Source organism: Natrix helvetica (genome assembly GCF_964273705.1).
Source record: "Natrix helvetica genome assembly, chromosome: 5".
Lineage (NCBI taxonomy): Eukaryota > Metazoa > Chordata > Lepidosauria > Squamata > Natricidae > Natrix > Natrix helvetica.
Genome location: NC_138551.1, coordinates 58105643 through 58125076, shown reverse-complemented (window position 1 = coordinate 58125076; position 19434 = coordinate 58105643). Strand labels below are relative to the sequence as shown.

General features: G+C 42.1%; 1 protein-coding gene across 1 annotated transcript in view; it reads right to left on the bottom strand.

Moving 5' to 3' along the window:
• Positions 1-8339, bottom strand: part of PLEKHS1 (pleckstrin homology domain containing S1) — a 31452-nt gene extending 23113 nt beyond the window's left edge. The window contains exons 1-2 of the mRNA XM_081956476.1: positions 8321-8339; positions 2219-2262 (exon numbers count right to left, since the gene is read on the bottom strand). Coding sequence (XP_081812602.1) covers positions 2219-2243 — 25 coding nt within the window. The 5' untranslated portion in view covers positions 2244-2262; positions 8321-8339. The remainder of the gene's footprint in view (positions 1-2218; positions 2263-8320) is intronic.
• Between the last annotated feature and the right edge of the window lie 11095 nt (positions 8340-19434).

The window sequence follows — 19434 nt, the reverse complement described above, 5'->3', positions numbered from 1 at the left end:
AATTGTGAGGAATGATTTTTTAAAAAAAGTAAAAATACTTATATACATATTAAACGGATTCTATCTATTGCATGAAAGTTGCAAATTTCACAAAAGGAAATTGAATGCCATGAGAAAATGGTTACTGTACTTAAAAAATGAGAGTGGTAAAACAAGAAGAGATAAAGTTATGAATTGGTAATATACATATATGAAGTCCAAAATAATTATTGAAAAGCTTTGGTCATTCAGGGACAGTGGTTGACGATACAATCACAAATATATGAAAGGAAACTGAATTCATTGAGAGGAAGGTGAAAATCAAGAAGGCTGTTTTTTTGGAGTTGATGTAAACAAGAAAGTGAATATAGGAATATGCTTGCCAGGACAGAAATATACAGAAAAATACAGAAGATGGTGTTTATGCAATGTAGCTTCATTAGGTTTCCTTTTATTTTTATCTCCTGATTGTAATTTGTGTTCCGTACTATTGTTTATACTTGCATTTGCAAAATGTTGCTAACTCTGAAAAGGAGTAATATGATGTGCATTTACTGTATTTTTCAGAGTATAAGATGCGCCAAAGTGTAAGATACACCTAGCTTTTGAGGAAGAAAACAAGAAAAACAATCTGCCTCTGCCTCCCAGCAATTTGCCTCCTTGCAGCAAATAGCAAACAGCCTATTTCAATTTCAGCACAGCCTGATTAGCACAAGCAACTGATTGTCAATAGGATTCGCCTCCCGATGATCAGCTGTTTCAGGCTGCAGGGATTGCCATAGCCTATTGCCACCTCCGCACGCCCATTTTCGGCTTCCGCGCACCCCGTTTTCTGCCTGTTCCAGGTGGCAGAGATCAGAATGGGCAGAAAATGGGACATGCGGAGGCCGAAAGCAAGGCACGTGGAGGCAAAAAATGGGATGCAGAAGCCAAACATGGGGTGCTTGGAGGCGGCAATAGGCTATGCCAATCCTGCAGCCTGAAATAGCTGATCATCGGGAGGCCGATCCAACTGACAATCAGTTGCTTGTGCTAATCAGGCTGTTCTGAAATTGAAACTGAAACAGGCTACTATTTGCTGCAAGGAAGCAAATTGCTGAGAGGCAGAGGCCAAATTGCTGGGAGGCAGAGGTGGGGGCTGGCAGATGGGCAGAGCTACATTCAGTGTATAAAACGCACCCAAATTTTCACCCTCTTTTAGGATGGAAAAAGTGTGTCTTATACTCCGAAAAATACGGTATTTGTGAGAACACTCCCAACAAAGCATTGCCTACTGTATGATCTTCAATTGATTATATATATCAAAACAACAAAAAAAGCATTAAATTTATATATGGTAAACCAAAATACTTTATAAAAATATATATTTAAAAGGATAATGTGTTACCAAATCCTAATGTGAGTAATGCTGTATAGTTAAGCAATGACGGTGTTTAAAAAGAAAATATGCTGTTGTAGATAATATGATCTGAAGCCAGATACAAATGAAAGCACGAGGAAGCATTTCTTGTATAAGCTCCTTTCATCCTCTGCATGATACATTTTATTGATACTATTGCATATCATCAAGACCCATGAACAAGGTCAGAATTGGCCTATTAGTTCTTGAAAATCAGAAGGTAGCCTGAAGGATTTGTATGAAAGTGGCAGACTAGTTACAAACAGAATTTTTCTTTGTTCTTAACAAAATTCTACAAATTGACCTTTTGGTTCATAAAAATGGTTAAACATGTTGAAATGTGCTTGGTATTCACAGACAATTCAGAGCAGTATTTGAAAAATGTCAAGTAAAATAAAAAATGTACATGTAGAGCTTTTTGATAAATAAGGACAATTCAGTGTGAATGAGCAAGATCACATTTGCCAACTCAGTCAGATCACATTTCTGAAGTGTGTAATAAATATAAAAGGTAAAATATAAATATGGACAAGGGCATTTTCTGCTTCATTAATTAACAGCTTAACGAAAGGAGCAAGACTTTAGGTATGAAAATCCGATTCTAAGGTGGCTTAAGAATGTCCATGGCCAAATTCTTGATTAGGTTTGAAATGTTGATCAAAGTCACCTTGGAAAAAGATTGGGAATATATCATAGTGGCCTATAACAAATTGTTGTAACTTTGTAACAAATACTTGTTCTGACTGCATTCATTGAACAAAGCATATATTGACAAATATCAAGTATCAAAAATGCTGTGAAATAAGAAATCAAGCAAAAGCATGTTTAGAATTTATGTACCAATATTAGTTCTTGTGGAATCCATATTTGATTATTAGTTCAACCTGAAAAATAAACAAAGAATGAATAGATGTTAAAGATGAACGTCACTGTTTCTCAAGGCTGTCATAATCAAAGGATTTCTAGAAGACAGATCTTTTCTTTTCAGGAGTCACTAATTCACTAATCCTATTCATCTATTTAATACAATTACAAACTATAACCATACAAAATATTATCAGATGGTAACCAATATTGTTTGTCAATCTTATATAAATTTAAATTACTCATATACTCATAAAATAAAATGATTTCATATGCCAAAACAAACAAAAATTTCATATAGTTATCAGTTTCCCCCAAAGGATGTGATCTTTGCTAAGAATAAGAATGTGATATTTTATTTCTAATTTTCTTGTCCAGTAAGAACAGTTGCTATTTGGAATGTTTTGCAAAACAAAAAACAAAACAAAAAAACCTGGAAGATTCATTTACCATCCTGGAAATTCAACAGAATAATAAAATGCAACAAAAAGTCCCTTGAGATTAGAATTGTAAGAATTGCATTGATAAAAGATTTGTAAAAAGGAAAACAGATTTAGGAACTGATATATAATACTGTTTAGCAATATATGAAATTCCTACTTTTCTTTCATCTTACAGATAAAAACATTAGTATTAACAAAATGAACAATTCAAAGGACATTAGTATTATGCAAACAGATTTATTTATGAATAGGACTTCCCTTTTTTCCCCTTTGCCTGCAGAAAGACCCTTTAATCTGCTTAAACTATTTTGGAAAGACTGTGAAGATGCAAAGGGGAGAAAAAAATATAGCAGGTCTGCTAATAAATGCCACTTTACAGTCAAAATGAAGATTTTCAAAACTGATTCTAACCTCTATGCTGAACAGAATTCACCATATTTTAGAAATAAATTAGATTTGTCTGAAGAAAGGAACCATGGCTTTTGAATGCTAGTGCCAAGTTAAAAGGAAAAAAATAATACAATGTGTTAAATTTGAAATATACTCTACAATCATTGGAAACTAACTCATGTGCAAATTTTTCTCTCATTTCTAAGTATTTAGAAAACCACAGGGCTTTTAGTGAAGAGTAACAGACAGACGTGATCTGTACACCAGTTATGTTTCAAGACGAAGATTTTTCTTCTCATTAGAGATGAGAATTCTGTGGATTCATACAGTTTTTACACTGGAGTGAACTTTCTCTGTTTTTCTCTAGAAATAAATTCAGAACATCAACTGTTCACAAAAAGTTCTATTTCTACAAGGAATTAATTGGAAAAAACTGCAGGTTCTTTTTAAAAAAAAGAAAACCTATTTTATCATGAGATTAATCATTCACTGCACTAAAACCCTATTCTTCTTCCTCTTTCTACTCTATCACATCTGTAACTAGTGCATAACATCATTCTTTGTTTGCAAGGATTGAAAGGAACAACCTGGATAGCAAATATCACTTCTTTATTCATTTCCGCTGCATGAAGAATGTATTTTACATTAATATCAGCCTACAAGAAAGGGTAGCATAAGGCTCTTTCATCCCTCTGCTATGGCTTCCTGTCGTTCAAACTATGTGTCACAACCGCCAATGTGCGACATCTGGATTTCAGCACACAGAAGCAGACAGCATTTTTGGTTTGCAGCAGGTGGATAGAACAAAACTTATAACTGGTGGTATCTTTCCCTCCTTGCCTTTACTTTCCAGGAAACTAAGAAGTATTTTTTCTGAAATGCTTACTATGTCTGCCCATTCCTTGTGGACTGAAATGTCTCTTATCTGACTTGTGCCAAGCCTGTGGATCAGAGTTGGTTTTCAGCAGGTTCTGAGCAGTTCTGGAGCCATGCCCATAGAACCGGTAGTAAAAAAAATGAATCCTACCATGGCTGTGGATCTTCATTTTCCTGACTTTCAAAGATATTCCCATAGACTGAATTGATAGTAGCAGCAGTGGGAGGCTCCGCCCACCTGCTTGGACGAGTCTGCATATGCGTAGGAGCAGCGCTCACACATGGGAGCGCACCCAAATCGGTAGTAAAAAAATTGGGAACCCATCACTGCCACAGACCAGAACACCTGCATGTGTACATGCATGCCCATAAATGTACATATCCCCAATAAAACCTGCCTACAAGAAGCAGTGCTGCTAGTGATTAGTGATAATGAGGAATGATAACAGGTGAATTGTCCAGGGGAGGATATTGTAGCCCGCTGCCTGGATTGAATAGCTTTCAAACTGTTGCCAAAATATCTCAGTCTGGACAGGATTTTCTTAAATTGGTTTAGAATAGTGGTTCCCAAACTTTTTCAGTCCACCGCCCCCTTGGTGCTACAACCTGATCCTCAGTTCCCCCCCCACCCAGTGGTGGAATTCAATTTTTTTTACTACCGGTTCTGTGGGCGTGGCTTGCTGGGCATGGCTGGAGGGGGTCATGTGACTGAGCGGTTTGTAACAGGAAAATTCAAAACTATAACAATTAATTGCACATTTATTCAAAATCCAATTTAAAAACCTTTTTAGTTAATCTTAATTCAACAAAATCGTTGAACATGATCCAGTGATACCAGGTTTTTAAAGTCTGATAGTCATTTATCAATAACCTTAGTAACTAGTAACTTAGTAAACTCAGTAAAATTTAGTAACTACTTCACTGTTCAGTAAATTCTTAATATGATGGATGGGCTTGATGAAGTGATACCAGTTTCCCAATATCTGGTTTTAAGTCACTTAGCAGAGTGCAATGTTTCCCAACCTTGGCAACTTGAAGATGTCTGGACTTCAACTCCCAGAATTCCCCAGCCAGGGAATACTGGCTGGAGAATTCTGGGAGTTGAAGTCCAGACATCTTCAAGGTTGAGAGACACTGCTCTAAAAGCATCAGAACTGTTTTCTTCTCCTCTCCTATTACAGTATCAGAGGAGCCTTTTCGGTGGCATTAACTCCTGGCTCTAGTTTCCAGTAGTTTTGGGTGATGGTTTGTCTTAAAAGACACTTAAAAAGAGCAGACCGTTTCCTACCAGGTTGCCCTTGGATTCATGCAAAACTTGCTTCGTCGTCGCCCACGTTGAAATTCCCTTTGGCCATTCCCACTCAAGGAACACCACCACCACCCACTTTTTTGTGTCGCCAGAGGATTTTAGTTGCCATACGCACATATGGGGATCCCTGCTCATGGGATCACCCTTTGCGCGTCCACAGAAAAGAGAGCTCCCTGCCCGCGGAATGCAATACTGCCATCCTTGGTGCACAGTGCGCGGATCAGCGGAGTGTGCACAGACTGACTGGCTACCCTAAGGAATGCGTGGTATGTAAGAGGCCAGAAGCAACCATTCGATGGGATGGGGAAGGGGGAGGACTGGAGTGGAGGACATGTCTGCGTCAGGCTCAGGGAGCATGCATGTTCCGAGGCGTGGTGCTTGGTCTGAAGAGGGGGGAGGAAAAAAGCCTGAGTGGCGTGTGCATAGCCACTGCATGGGAGCAGCTCGGTGTCTTCCTCTTTAGTTTTTTCGACTCCCTCCCCTCCTCTGCTCGGTTGCTCTCTCTCTCTCTCTCTCTCTCTCTCTCTCTCTCTCTCTCTCTCTCTCTTTTGCTGGGTGGTGGTTGAGGTCGCTGATAGTTAGGGTCAATTCTGCTGTTGCTTAAGTTGCTGCAGCAGACAGCAGCAGCAGCAAGAAGCAGCAGTGGTAGTATCAAGTAGATCAACGAAGAAAGGGCATTAATGGCAGGCTGGCCAGCTGAAGCTGTAGGCTCAGCACACCTCCTTCTCTGCCACCTGCTGCCCACCTTGCCTCTTAGCACCCCCTGTGATGCCCCCTTGCCTCTTAGTGCCCCCCTAAGTCATAAACACATGGCAGGTACAGATTGAGGGTACAGGGCTGCAAAGCTCCTTTATAACTAAATATTTTGTTTCAGCTTTGTGGGACAACTGCATTTTATATTCAAGACATTCAAGTGACATATATTCCATATTCTTCAAAATATTAGTTTTTTACTATTTTAAAATTAATCTTTGATAGTATACGCCTTTTGGGAGTCGATGGATAGCTTCGGTCACAGATGGATGACGTTCTTACTATTTCCACACCTAATATTTCTATTTGTTATCTAATTGAACTGAAATACCACCAAAAACAACCACGAAACACAGCAAGTCTAGGAGATGTCCTCAATTGTTCAATAAGTGGATCAGAACATACTTGAAAGAGTCAAAAACAAGAAATTGGTAATCATCCTCCAATAAGAAAGAAGACAAAACTAAAATACAAACCATTCTTAATATATAATTTAAAAGAGAATTCCAATCCAATAAAATATTTGTTTAAAGAATTGAAACAGAACCTCAGATGGAATGGGAGATGACATGCCTTGATAAAAATATTTATCAAATATTTCTGAAAAAATTAACAAACAATTTAAGGTCTTATTAAGACAGACACCAGACTTTGCTCACAGAACTATTCAAATTTATGATTAGCTAAAAGTGGATTCTGTTATGACAAATATAAACAAAATATCATAGAGGTTGACATATCTCAGGTAGATGTTGAAGATTATAACATAAGAAGGAGCATCTACATAAGCAAAGTTAAGAAAAAAGTTGAGAATGACAATGTGATAGAGTAAATTGTATTGTAATAAGACTTTATGATCTCTCTCTCTCTATATGTGTGTGTGTGTATGTGTGTGTCTGTTTCTGTGTCTGTGTCTGTCTGTCTGTCTGTCTCTCTTTCTCTGTGTAGCATAATGGCCATGCTTAGAAAAATAGAAAGGATGTGAAAATATGGAACTCGGGTTATCATAGTATTTCAAGCTATTAATAGTATCCAACTGTGATAAGTATAGCATAGGCTATATAGTTTGTATATAGTCAGTGAATTTTGGGCGATAACATTGAATATTCTTTCACCCTGACAAAATATGATAAGGTTGATTTTTGAAAGAAAGTTTTTAATAAAATGTCATATATAAATAAACAGATTTTTCCTCCAAAGTTAAGAATTATTATACATATATGTTAGATAACATAAAGTACTGCTAAGTAAGAAAACATTTTTTTTTATTTTTAGCAGTTAAGTTAATTATTGCTGAACAATAAAATATCTATATAATATCTCAAGAGTTAAATAGCATAGGATCTAGTTTATATCTTTGCTTGACAAAGTTTGTCATAAAAATAATATTTCACCATGAAAAATAGCAAATCATTATTTTATAGAGAATGGTGGGATATTATTGCTTATATAAGAAAAATTCATCCATGCAACAGTTTGCAATAGAAATTATGGGAATGTTACATTTTACCAATATCATGTAAATCCAATTTAACTTTAAATGTAAGTTTGGTTGTTCCATATCTCCTAGTAATCAATTATTATGCACTTATATTACATTCCTGTTACAATAATCTAGTAGGCATTGTACAAAAAATATTTTCAAACTACAATATTGTAGATCCGAACAATGCTGCTACTATAACGATTTATTAAAAAATAATGTTTGCTTTCCTTAAAAATAATGATTTTTAAAACATAAGATTGTAGATAAGCTAAAGGAAACATAAGGTACCTTTGAATCGGGGCAGTTAGTTTGTTTTCTTCCAAATGGTAAAGCTTTCAAAGTAAGTGCCAACTCTTAGTCTTATACCAACAATATTAGAGTAAGCTAGTGACATTTGTTTTACTCGTACCATTTGTATATATTTTCTTGAGGCTGACGGATGTAAAACACCTTTACAATTAAAGAATGTTATCTTATCTATGTACATACTTGTGAATTTACAAAAGGGACTCTGTTCAAATTTGGAATATTAAAAAAAGGCAGGACTACTAACTACAGATAATTTCCATGCACAAGTAAACTCTTGCACAACACTTCTACGCACAACTCTTCCAAAGGTGAAAAAAAATAATCCAAGTTTTATTCCTATTTTAAATTTTATTTACAGTATTTATAAGGGAATTTTACCCAAATTTCATGACAATAAAACGTAGTGAGGCACTTTGCTCTTTAACGACTGTACACAGAAGAAGGGAATAAAATTAAATTGTACACATTTATGTCAGCTGTAAATAAACATTATGATTTTTAGCAATACTTACAGGATAGGATGTTTGCCATGCTGGAGATCAGCAATGCCTAATCATGTCACTGAGACATTTATTGAAAATTTTATTATTTAGAGCGGCTGTCTTTATACCCCTAACTATGACTCATAAGGAAATACCCAACTGTTTTCATATGGGAAATATTCTGTTTTACTGTCAAAACTGAAAGTTGTTTTAATGAGGAAATACGGGAAATGGCAGTGTTTTTAAAGAGCTTTTGACATGGCACAGAACAGGTGCAATAATAATACTAAATCCAGGTTGGCACTCGGTTTGCTTTTTTAATTTCATTTCCTCATAGCATTTTTTAAAAAAAAATCTAACACTGCTCCAACTGCAAGAGAGATATGAATTGCTGCAAGAATATAGTTGGCTACTTGATTGCAATTATTGCAATCCAACAAAATACTCCATTTTAATGAATAACATAAGGAGGGAAATTCTCAGAAAACAAATCCATAGACCAGGGGTGTCCAAACTTGGGAACTTTAAGACTTGTGGACTTCAACTCCCAGAATTCCCCAGCCAGCATGGCTGGCTGGGGAATTCTAGAAGTTGAAGTCCACAAGTCTTAAAGTTCCCAAGTTTGGACATCCCTGCCATAGACCTTTCCTTATGTACTATATCTAATTGTTGAAAAAAACGCTTTATTGTTTTCTTAGAATTCCTGTATTTAATCTCATCCCAAACCATACCAAAAGCAGCCTTGACCCAGGGGTCATCAAACTGTGGCTCTGGAGCCGCACAAGGCTCTTTCAACTCTCTGCTGCGGCTCCCTGTCGCTCAAACTATGTGTCACAACTGCCAATGTACGACACCTGGATGTCAGCACCAGAAACAGACAGCATTTTTGGTTTGCAGCAGGTGGATAATTTAAGCTCGGTTTTTTACTTCATAAATACAAGGACTCAAATAGACGTTGAGTATTTTTTTTGAAAGTAACCTTCAACCCAGCATCTTTTATTTCAGAGTTCAAAATGTTTTTGTTGTATGCAGAAATTTTTTTTTCTCTGATTTGATTTTTTTTTTATACGTAGCATAAAGGTAAAAAAAACAACCTGATATATGCAGTGTTATCTTCATTTTAATGTCAAAATGGCTCCCGACGTTTTCTTTTGTGTGGAAAACGGGTCCAAATGGCTCCTTGAGTGTTTAAGATTGCAGACCCTTACCTTAACCCACGCTAGTCTGGTGTAAAGGAAACATGTTACCACAACTTTAAAATCTATAATATACAGTCTTTATCTCTGACGTTTCTGTTGTCAGTGCAGCTGGTTGACTAATAATGCTGAAGACTGACTGCAACTGCTCCCTCTTGGCAATTTTAGGCTGGTATAGGCAAAGCCACCGTGTTTCCATTCTTTCACACTTTGCTTCTGATAGCAAGAACTTGGCACAAATGCAATTGGACTTTGTGAGATGATGGACGGCCCAATTAATGGGAAGAACTGGCTTTTGCAAAATGCAGATACTGCCTACAGTTCGATAAGATAGCATTTTACCACCCAGCTCTATCAGTCTACCAACCTGTTTGTCAGGCTCGTGTATGTTCTGGTTGTCCTGAATTGGCCCAGCAAAACAGAGCCATCATTCATGACAGAAGGAGAAGTGTGAGACACAAATATTAAGGTAACTTTTAAAACAAGTTATCTTCATTTCTCTTCTGCTGAGAGGAAGTGTACCCCCTCCCCCATGAAGATATCCTGCTCAAATTTGCTAATCAAGCATTGTGCAACAGGTTAAGACATTGGCATGGGGACCATAAAGGTGACTGTAGTGGAGAAATAATCCTCAGTACAGGTAGTCTTCAATTTACAACCAAAATTGAGTCCAAAATTTCTGTTGCTAAGTGAGACACTTGTTAAGTTGCCCCATTTCATGACTTTTCTTCCCACAGTTAAGTGAATCACTGCAGTTATTAAGTCAGTTACTTGGTTGTTGATTAAATAGGCTTTTCCCATTGACTTTGCTTGTCAGAATGTTGCAAAAGGCGATCACATGACCCTGGGACACTGCAACCGTCATAAATATGAGTCAGTTGCCAAGCATCTGAACTTTGATCATGTGAGATTAGTAACAGCTTCAGTGTCTTTCCTCCCACTGACCCAGAGGTGAGACAAAACCAAGGAGAAGGCAAGGATGATAGGAACCTCTGATTTCTGTTTTCTCCTCAGGCTATCTATCAGTCTATCTATCTGCATTAAGAGATGGGTTCCCATTCATGTCCTCTTGCCCATTATCCCTCACACAACAAATAAAAGTTTACTACCGACAGTGCCTCTTTATTGTTTTGGTTTGAATTTATAAAATAAATTTAAAACCTGGGTTTATTTTATTTATTTATTTAATTTGCCTTCTTAGTCGCCCTCTCTCCCCCAGGGACTCGGGGCGGCGTACAACAGCAACATCATAACAATATAATATGGAGGAGGTAGAAAATAAATAAATAAATTACAGTACTTTGAAACAATTAAAATCCCAATGACAGTTAAAATTTAAAATTAAAATTAACAATTAAAAATGCCCAAGAGGTGGAGAAGATCTAAATTTAAGCCAGGCCGGCTAATCGGAACAGGTGGGTCTTCAATTTCATACGGAAGGAGCAGAGGTCAGTTGTTGTCCTAATGTCTGGGGGGAGGTCATTCCAAAGGGTAGGGCCTATCACAGAGAAGGCCCTACTCCTGGGCGCCGCCCTCTGACACTCTCTGGAGGACGGCACCCGGAGAAGTCCCTCTCTGTGCGAGCGAATAGGTCGCAGGGATGTGTGGGGCAGGACGCGATCCCGCAAGTAACTAGGCCCTGTGCCATGGAGCGCTTTAAAGATGGTGACTAACACCTTGAAGCGCACCCGGTAGGCCACAGGAAGCCAGTGCAGCTCGCGCAGGAGAGGTGTTATATGGGAGAACCTCGTTCTCCCCATAATTACCCGCACGGCTGCATTCTGGACCAACTGCAGTCTCCGGGCGCACCTCAAGGGGAGCCCCATGTAGAGAGCATTGCAGTAGTCCAGGCGAGACGTCACCAGCGCATGAGTGACTGTGCGCAGAGCCTCCCGGTCCAAAAGGGGTCGCAATTGGCGCACCAGGCGAACCTGGTGGAACGCTCGCCACGGCTGCCACATGGTCATCCATAGCCAGCCGGGCATCTAGGAGGACGCCCAAATTGCGCGCCCGTTCCACCAGGGCTAATTGCTCATCCCCGATGGCCAGAGATGGGATGTACTGGTTGAACCGGGAAGCCGGGAGCCACAGCCACTCTGTCTTGGAGGGGTTGAGCTTGAGCCTGTTGTCCCCCATCCAGACCCGCACGGCTTCCAGACACCGGGACATCACTTCGACAGCCTCGTTGGGGTGGTTTGGGGTGGAAATGTACAGCTGCGTGTCGTCAGCGTACAGATGGTATCCCACCCCAAAACCACGGATGATCTCGCCCAGCGGGTTCATATATATGTTGAACAGGAGAGGCGAGAGGACCGACCCCTGTGGGACCCCACAAGTAAGGGGCCTCGGGGTCGACCTCTGCTCCCCTGCCAACACGCATTGCGTCCGGCCAGAGAGGTAGGAGCGGAACCACCGCAACACGGTGCCTCCGACCCCTAACCCCTCCAGACGGCGCAATAAGATACCATGGTCGATGGTATCGAAAGCCGCCGAGAGGTCTAATAGGACAAGGATAGAGGAACAACCCCTATCCTTTGCCCTCCAGAGATCATCCACCAACGCGACCAAGGCCGTCTCCGTGCTGTGGCCGGGTCGGAACCCGGACTGGCGCGGGTCTAGATAATCAGATTCCTCCAGGTGACGCTGAGCCTCCAGGTGACGCTGAGCCACCACACTCTCAACAACCTTTGCTAAAAAAGGAAGGTTGGAGACAGGACGATAATTTGCTAGCTCCTTTGGGTCCAGAGAAGGCTTCTTGAGCAGGGGCCTCACCACCGCCTCTTTCAAGGTGGCTGGTAAAAGGCCCTCACTCAACGAAGCGTTCACCAGTCCCAGTAGCCAGCCTCGTGAACCCTCCCAGGAACCAGTACAAGCCAGGAGGGACACGGGTCCAGTAAACATGTGGTGGCTCGCAGTCGCCCGCGCAACCTGTCCAAATCTTCGGTGACAACAGGGTCAAACTCCTCCCAGTGTGGTCTCTCAAGACTTGCCTCGGACGCCCCCCCTGGAGCACTGAAGGGGGTCCATCCCTTCCGGATCTGATTGATTTTATCCTGCAGGTATTCCCCAAATTCCTCTGCCCTGCCCTGCAATGGGGGATCCCGCTGCCCCTGTGACAGAAGGGAGCGGGTCACCTGAAACAGGGCGGCAGGGCGGTTCTCTGCGGACGCTATAAGGATGGCACAATATTGACGTTTGGCCACTCTTATTGCCACAAGGTAGGTCCTTAAGTAGGCTCTTACCTGTATTCGGTCAGATTGGGAGCAGGAGGATCTCCACTTGCTCTCTAGGCATCTCCTGTGGCGTTTCATCGCCCTAAGCTCCCCGTTAAACCAGGGAGCCCGGGTCGATCGATGCCATCGGAGAGGCCGCAAAGGCGCAACCCGGTCTAAGGCTCCGGCAGCCGCACTATTCCATGCAGCTACCAGATCCTCTGCCCGGGAGCGGGACAGGTCTGCAGGAGGTGGCCCAAGCTCCGCCTGGAACCCATCTGGTTCCATCAGACGCCTGGGGCGGAACCATCTGGGACAATCTGGCTCCGCCTCCCCGCGGCGGGGGTTAGCGCCAGGGAAGTCCAGCTGGAGAAGTGAGTGATCTGACCATGACAGGGGCGTGATGACTAAATCCCTTATTCCCAGATCACTCGTCCACTGGTCGGAGACAAACACAAGGTCCAGTGTGTGGCCTCTCTCGTGTGTGGGGTCCCGAATTACTTGAGTCAGATCCATGGCTGTCATGGAAGCCATGAATTCCCGGGCTACCTTGGATGCTTCTCCCGTCGACGGCAGGTTGAAATCCCCCATCACTAATAGCTTGGGGGTTTCAACCGCCATCTCAGTGATCCGCTCGTGGAGTCCGGGCAGGGCCGTTGATGTATGGCGGGGAGCCAGGTATACTATCAACAGGCCCAACTGTCTCCCTGGGCCCCATTTCACGCCTAGAGACTCACACCCAGATATCTACGACACAGTGAATTCTCTCGGTGCCAAATCTTCCCGAATAATTATCGCTACCCCACCGCCCCTATGACCTGGGCCCGTGGCTGGTGGAATACACGGTAACCTGGAAGGCACATTTCCCCGAGGGGCAACCCCCCCTCTGGGCCCAACCAGGTTTCCGTTATTCCTGCGAGGTCCGGCTCCCCCTCTGTGATCAAGTCACTAATGAGGGGGGCCTTGTTAACCATGGACCTCACGTTACACAGCATCAGCCTAAGGCCCAGGCTCTGCCGATCCTGTCCACCTAGACTGCGGGGGTTGGTGCACATGACCGGGCGTGTCCAGCAGCCCCGGTCTCCCAACCGACTATACGTTCTTCTAATGTCCTCATGCCCGCCCCTCCCTACGACCGTCGCTATTGCAGTGCCCCCTACAGGAATGCTGTTTTCCCCCACCTCCCCCACTCCGCTCCCTTCCCCCCTGACCCCACCTGTTGGCCTGGCTATATCCACACCCCTAGACTGGATAACCCTCCCCCCCCACCCTGGAACCCCTTAAAACCTTTAAAAAACATTTTACTAAAAAAACCCTAATCCCCCGCTTCCTCCACCTCTCTGGGTTAATAAACCCTTCATCGAGGTGGGCCCTAGCGAGGGCAGGGGGGCATGCCTGCGAGAGAGGGGACCCTCGCAGTCGTAGAAGGTCAGACCTTGAGTAGATTAAGATGTTGGTATCAGCAGGGTTTCATTTGTAGCAGGTCCAAGATGTAAATGGGAAAGCAGAGCACTTAAAAGGCAAGTGAGAGGGGAGAGGAAGAGACATCCACAAACCACAATCCACAATCCGTCAGGGCCCAGAGGCAGTTCTTAGAGTATAGACGGAAATCACAGCTCAGCGGGGGGGGGGGATAGACAAAGTGCCAAGGCCAGTTTCCCAGCCTGTTGATCTTCTGGAGGCCGCCCATGGCCTCCGGCAGCCCCCTGGCTTCCTTCTTTGCTCCCGCGGCTCCTCTCCGACCCCCACCGGCCTCCCAGTCAGTCAGGCAGCTCATCACGGCCAAAGAATAGAAGAAAAGTATGGCGCCTGATGTTCCAGCGCCATCTCCGCCGCCGCCGCCGCTGTCACCACCGCCGGTCGGGCCCGAACGTCGCCCCCGAACATCTAGGTGTAGCACCCCCGCCGTTCTCCTCACCAAATCGCTCCTCCGCTATTCTGCCGCCCTGGCAGCTGCGCAGACCTCCTCACCATTACTCCGCTGCCGCGGCCCAGCCTCTGGGTGCATTCTCTCCTCTTCACCGATGTGTTTTCTCTCCTTCTCCTTCTCCCGTCCTCCTGGCTGCCTGGCCCCCCCGGGGGGGGGCCCAAGCTGTTCTCAACAAGAGCCAGGGTTGCCACTCAACAATTCCAGACCCCCAGAATGACAGGTGGGGGCCGAAAACACCCGCTATCCCTGCCAGGGAGCCCCATCGTTCACGGAGCTCTGAGAAGGTCCGCCATGAATGAAAAGGGAGAATATGTCTCCTTTCCCCACACCTTTGCAACTTTCTCTTGCCAAAATGATTTTGTTTTGGAAAAGAAATATTATGAAGAGTAGAATATAATGTTTTAATATTCTTATCCACAAATATTTTAAAATAGGATGTTATAAAACCTGAAATGAAATCTTGTTCTCCTTGCTTTGTCTCTTCAGCTGATCCGGGAAAGGCGCTTGAGTCAGGACTGGGGTTTTCTGCTGCTTGCGTTACTTTAAGGACTAAGAACTAATTTCAGTTACTTGGATACCTCAGCAACAGTTCTAGATCCCAGACATACTTATTCAATCAACCAATAGTTAGAATCCTAAATAGTATGTGCTAATCTCCCTAAATATTTCTGGAATAGGAAAGTTTCTACAGCAAAGGAAAGCAAAAGCAACAAACCAAAAACAAACCATTGTTTGCTAGCTATTATCAAGCTCTACAAAGGTTCTGAAGAAATGCCATTTTTGGCGGCTAGGCAAAATAACTGAACAAAATAACAAAGTGTGTGTGTGTGTGTGTGTATGAGGAGGAGGGAGGGAGGGAGAGAGAGACACTTGCACAGGCTAATATGTAGTTATGTTTCTAAGAGGAGGTAAAAAGCAAGCGAAAAAAATGTTTATGGGAATTAAAACAAAGGGACAAAATATTATCTCTTATACACTGTGTTATTCATGTGTTTACAATTCAGATCATAATTCCACCCAAAACCCTCTCACACCCTATAATAAGGTTCCTTAACGTCATCTTCTCATGTTTCACGTTCATAGAATTTCATGAACTTTGATACTGCTTTATTGCAGCCAAGCAATAATTCATACATATGCAAGAGTTCTGCCTACTGCAATATTGTAGTGTGTGTGTGCCTTATCCAGACTTTAAACTGCAAATCTTTTTGACCTTCTCTCTGTGGATTCTTAGCCATTCTTTTCCCAGACTTTAAACCCAAATGCACCTGTCCCATGTTTGTGAAAGTTGTCTGGTTCAAGTAGTGCTCCTTCCTATTTCATCCATTTTAACTTAACAACAATTTATTATTACAGTCTTAGACCAGCGACAAGAACAAATAAAAGCACTCAGTATATATACACTTAAAACGTCTAATATAAAATAATAAATAACAACTAAAATATATAATAAAATCCACCTTCAATTATACATGGTCTGATTCTACGATAGTTGCAATCCCTAAACTGTGTGGCCCATTGTAGGTTCAATGCTAAAAGGGAAATAACTAAGCAGTGCAAAGGATTTGCCACACTTGTTACATAACATTGCTATGGTGGAGAAGATACACATTTGCAATGAATCCCCAGTGCTGCTGCGCAGAATCTAGCCACCTGCTCTGTAGTTATGGACTGTTCATCCTTAAGCAGCCACTGGAGATAGGTAGTGTCGGAATGGCCAGGATACCTAGCAGTTATTGGCAGAATATGTTTCTTCCTAATCTCTATATGTTCCTATAAAAGGGAACATTTAAGGAGTATAGGATCCAGTCTCCACCTCCCCGAGCTGCAGGGATTTTCCATGGATGGTATCCTTTTATACTTGCCATACAGGATGGCCGATGGAAGCACATGGCACAGTGTAAGTGCAAATGCTTTCTGGTGGTTTGCTGACTCCAACTGACTGAGATAGCTGGCAGGAGCAACAACACATCTAATTGCAACTGGAGCCAGAAACAGCAGAGCTTTCCCTAAGTCCGCCTGCCTCTCCGTTTCCTCCACCCTTTGTCCCAAGATTTATCTTGCTAAATCATAGTCCATCTCGAGTATTAAAGCTAGGGAGAAGCCTAGTTTGGCAATGTTGGACTCAACAGCCTTGATCCATGATGAATAGAACTTGTCTTGGAGGATTAACAGAGCAAGACCTTATGGAAAAAAGTTAAACTTTAGCCGAGATTTAAGCATGTGATAGATTCTTGCTTCGACTTTTGTCAATCCTGTCTCCAGGCACAGTACATTTGAGACACAACGCAGCATCATTAACTCATATGACCCTGGTGTTGCCCATGTCCCTGTTTTGCAGAAGCCCACCTTACCTTCTTCCACTACCTGCATTAATTTGTCAATGTCCAGCATGGCAGAACTTACCAGCCCAGGTGCTCTCCTTGTCCTTACTCCTCTCCAGGTTGCCTCAGCTGATGCCTTTGAGAAATGTGACTTTTTCCTACTCATACCTTTGAGACACTTCTACTGTGAACATATGCATTTCAGTCCATCTCCATCTCCATAACAAAATAGATGTTTCGTTATGAGACCACACTTGGCCCACCTGCAAGGCATTCAAAATGTGGCTTTGCCATCTCACCTGAGGCTGTGATGGTATGGGTGAGTGAGATCTATGAATGTCCTCGGTTACTGTTTTATGCTGTTTATGTTGGTTTTTAACTTTTTTTTTGTTTTTAATTTTTTTGGTTAGTTGCCCAGTGTCATTTATGTCAAATGATCAGCCATGTAACCAATTAATTAAATATGCCATCCAAACATGATGCTTGTTCAAAAGGATCACGCTTTCTCAGCGGTAAATTCATTGCCCTTTGCTCCAGAAGTATGATTGGCTGTTAGTTTCGACAGACCAAAGTAGAATTGTTCTGTTTAGCATTTGCCCCTTAAGACGTACTGTTTTTCTTTCTATTGTTGTTTTTAATGTAATTTTAGATTTCTTTAACTTCTCCAGGAACCAAATCTGATTGAGATGACAACAAATACTGCGAAGTAAATGAGCAACAAATACTGCAAAGTAAATAACTAAACCAATTGTTATATGCAAAGAATTCGTGTGCAGGTTTATTTTTTATTTAGCAAGTTTTTCCTTCTTTCCTTCTTATGATTCAGTTGGAGTCTTGAGCTGCAATCACGTATCCAAGAACTGAAGTGGAAGTAGGTTTTTCTAATGGAGATACTTGTGTTTATTTGATGTCTTACTGATCATAAGATAAATGATTTTCACAGTATTTCCTTTTTCATGTTTGTACAGACCTGCATTTAACAGAGCTTAGAGTTCTTTCTCTCATGCTTCCCTGATAATTGGCTTAAAATAGACTTTTCCTCAGATGTAGTCCACAAGTTTGCGGACATACTGCAACTCTCCTCCTTTTCCCAAAATCACTGAGGGGTATATAACTGATTCAAGGAATTTCTAACTCACATTGTGTGGTGCATTTTTTAAAAGTCATCAGAAGATGTATCTCATTTTACTGGATGGAACCTGGGCAGCAAAATAATTTTACAGAAGTTGGGCAGTGGCTAACAGCTGCTGGTCTTCTCCTATCTGGATTTTTGTGTGAATAGTTGATTAATTTGGATATCTTTCAGAGAATGATGCAGACTCACCCAATATTTAAACTGGAGTAAGACATTACTGTCTCATTCAAGTCAACAGTAGGCAAGAGGGTTTGTATGAATTGGCTTTGGAAAAGTTGAAGCTGGGTTTACAGAGTAATACGTTGCTGAGATTGACAAGCTTTAATCAATCACTCAGAAAATGCATGAGAAAAATCCAAGAAGTGAGAACTAGTAATATTTAAGAATATTGAAAGTAAAATAATGTAAGTAATGAAAGCAAATATTGAAGTAGTCCTTATGTAAAAAGATTATATTCTCAGTATTTTACTTGTATTTTTTTTTATCCCTCATCATGTAATAGGCCATTGATGGCGAACCATTTTTGGCTTGTGTGACAAAAGTGGGGGGAGCGAAGGGGGGCGTGCGTGGGCATGCTGCATCCATAATGCTATGTGCGCAAATCAGCGTGCATGTGCGTGCTCCCCTCGGGCGCATGCGTGCGCAACCAGTGCTCCCTCTTTTGGCACTTTTTTCACCCCCCCCCACCTCCAGAAGCTTTCTAAGAGCCTGGGGAGGGAGAAAACAGCCCCCTGCCTCCCCAGAGGCTTCAGGAGCTTTCCTGAATTCTCAGGAGTGCAAAAAATAGCCTTATGGGCAAACTTTTGGTGTACTCGTAAAGCCATTTTTTGCCCTCCAGATCTGGATTTGAAGGATCTGGAGGGTGAAAAATGGTCCTACTGAAAAACCAGAAGTGATTTCCAGTTTGGCCATAAGGCCATTTTTTGCCTTCAGGGAAGCCTCCTGAAGGCTCCGGAGAGCAAAAAATAGCCTGACGAACAAACTGGAAGTCCATTTCCAAACTTCGGGGGGCTGGTTTTTCGCACTCTGGAGGCATCAAGGAAGTCTCCTGAGGACGAAAAACTGTCTCAAAAGAAGGCTGAAGTCAGCTGGCACGCACTGGAGCTGACAGGGCAACAGCACGCGTGCCCTAACAAATGGCTCCGTGCCACCTGTGGCAGGCATTCCATAGGTTCGCCATCATGGTAATAGGCTATCAGGCTCCCTCTTTTGGAGTGGACCAGTTTTGTTTCCATTTTTATAATGGTCAGACTTGCTCTCATCTGGTTTCTGGCTGAGAATTACATCTCATACTTCCTCTACATTAAGGAACTTGTTTCAAAGGCTTTGGTGCTTGATTCAACTTTG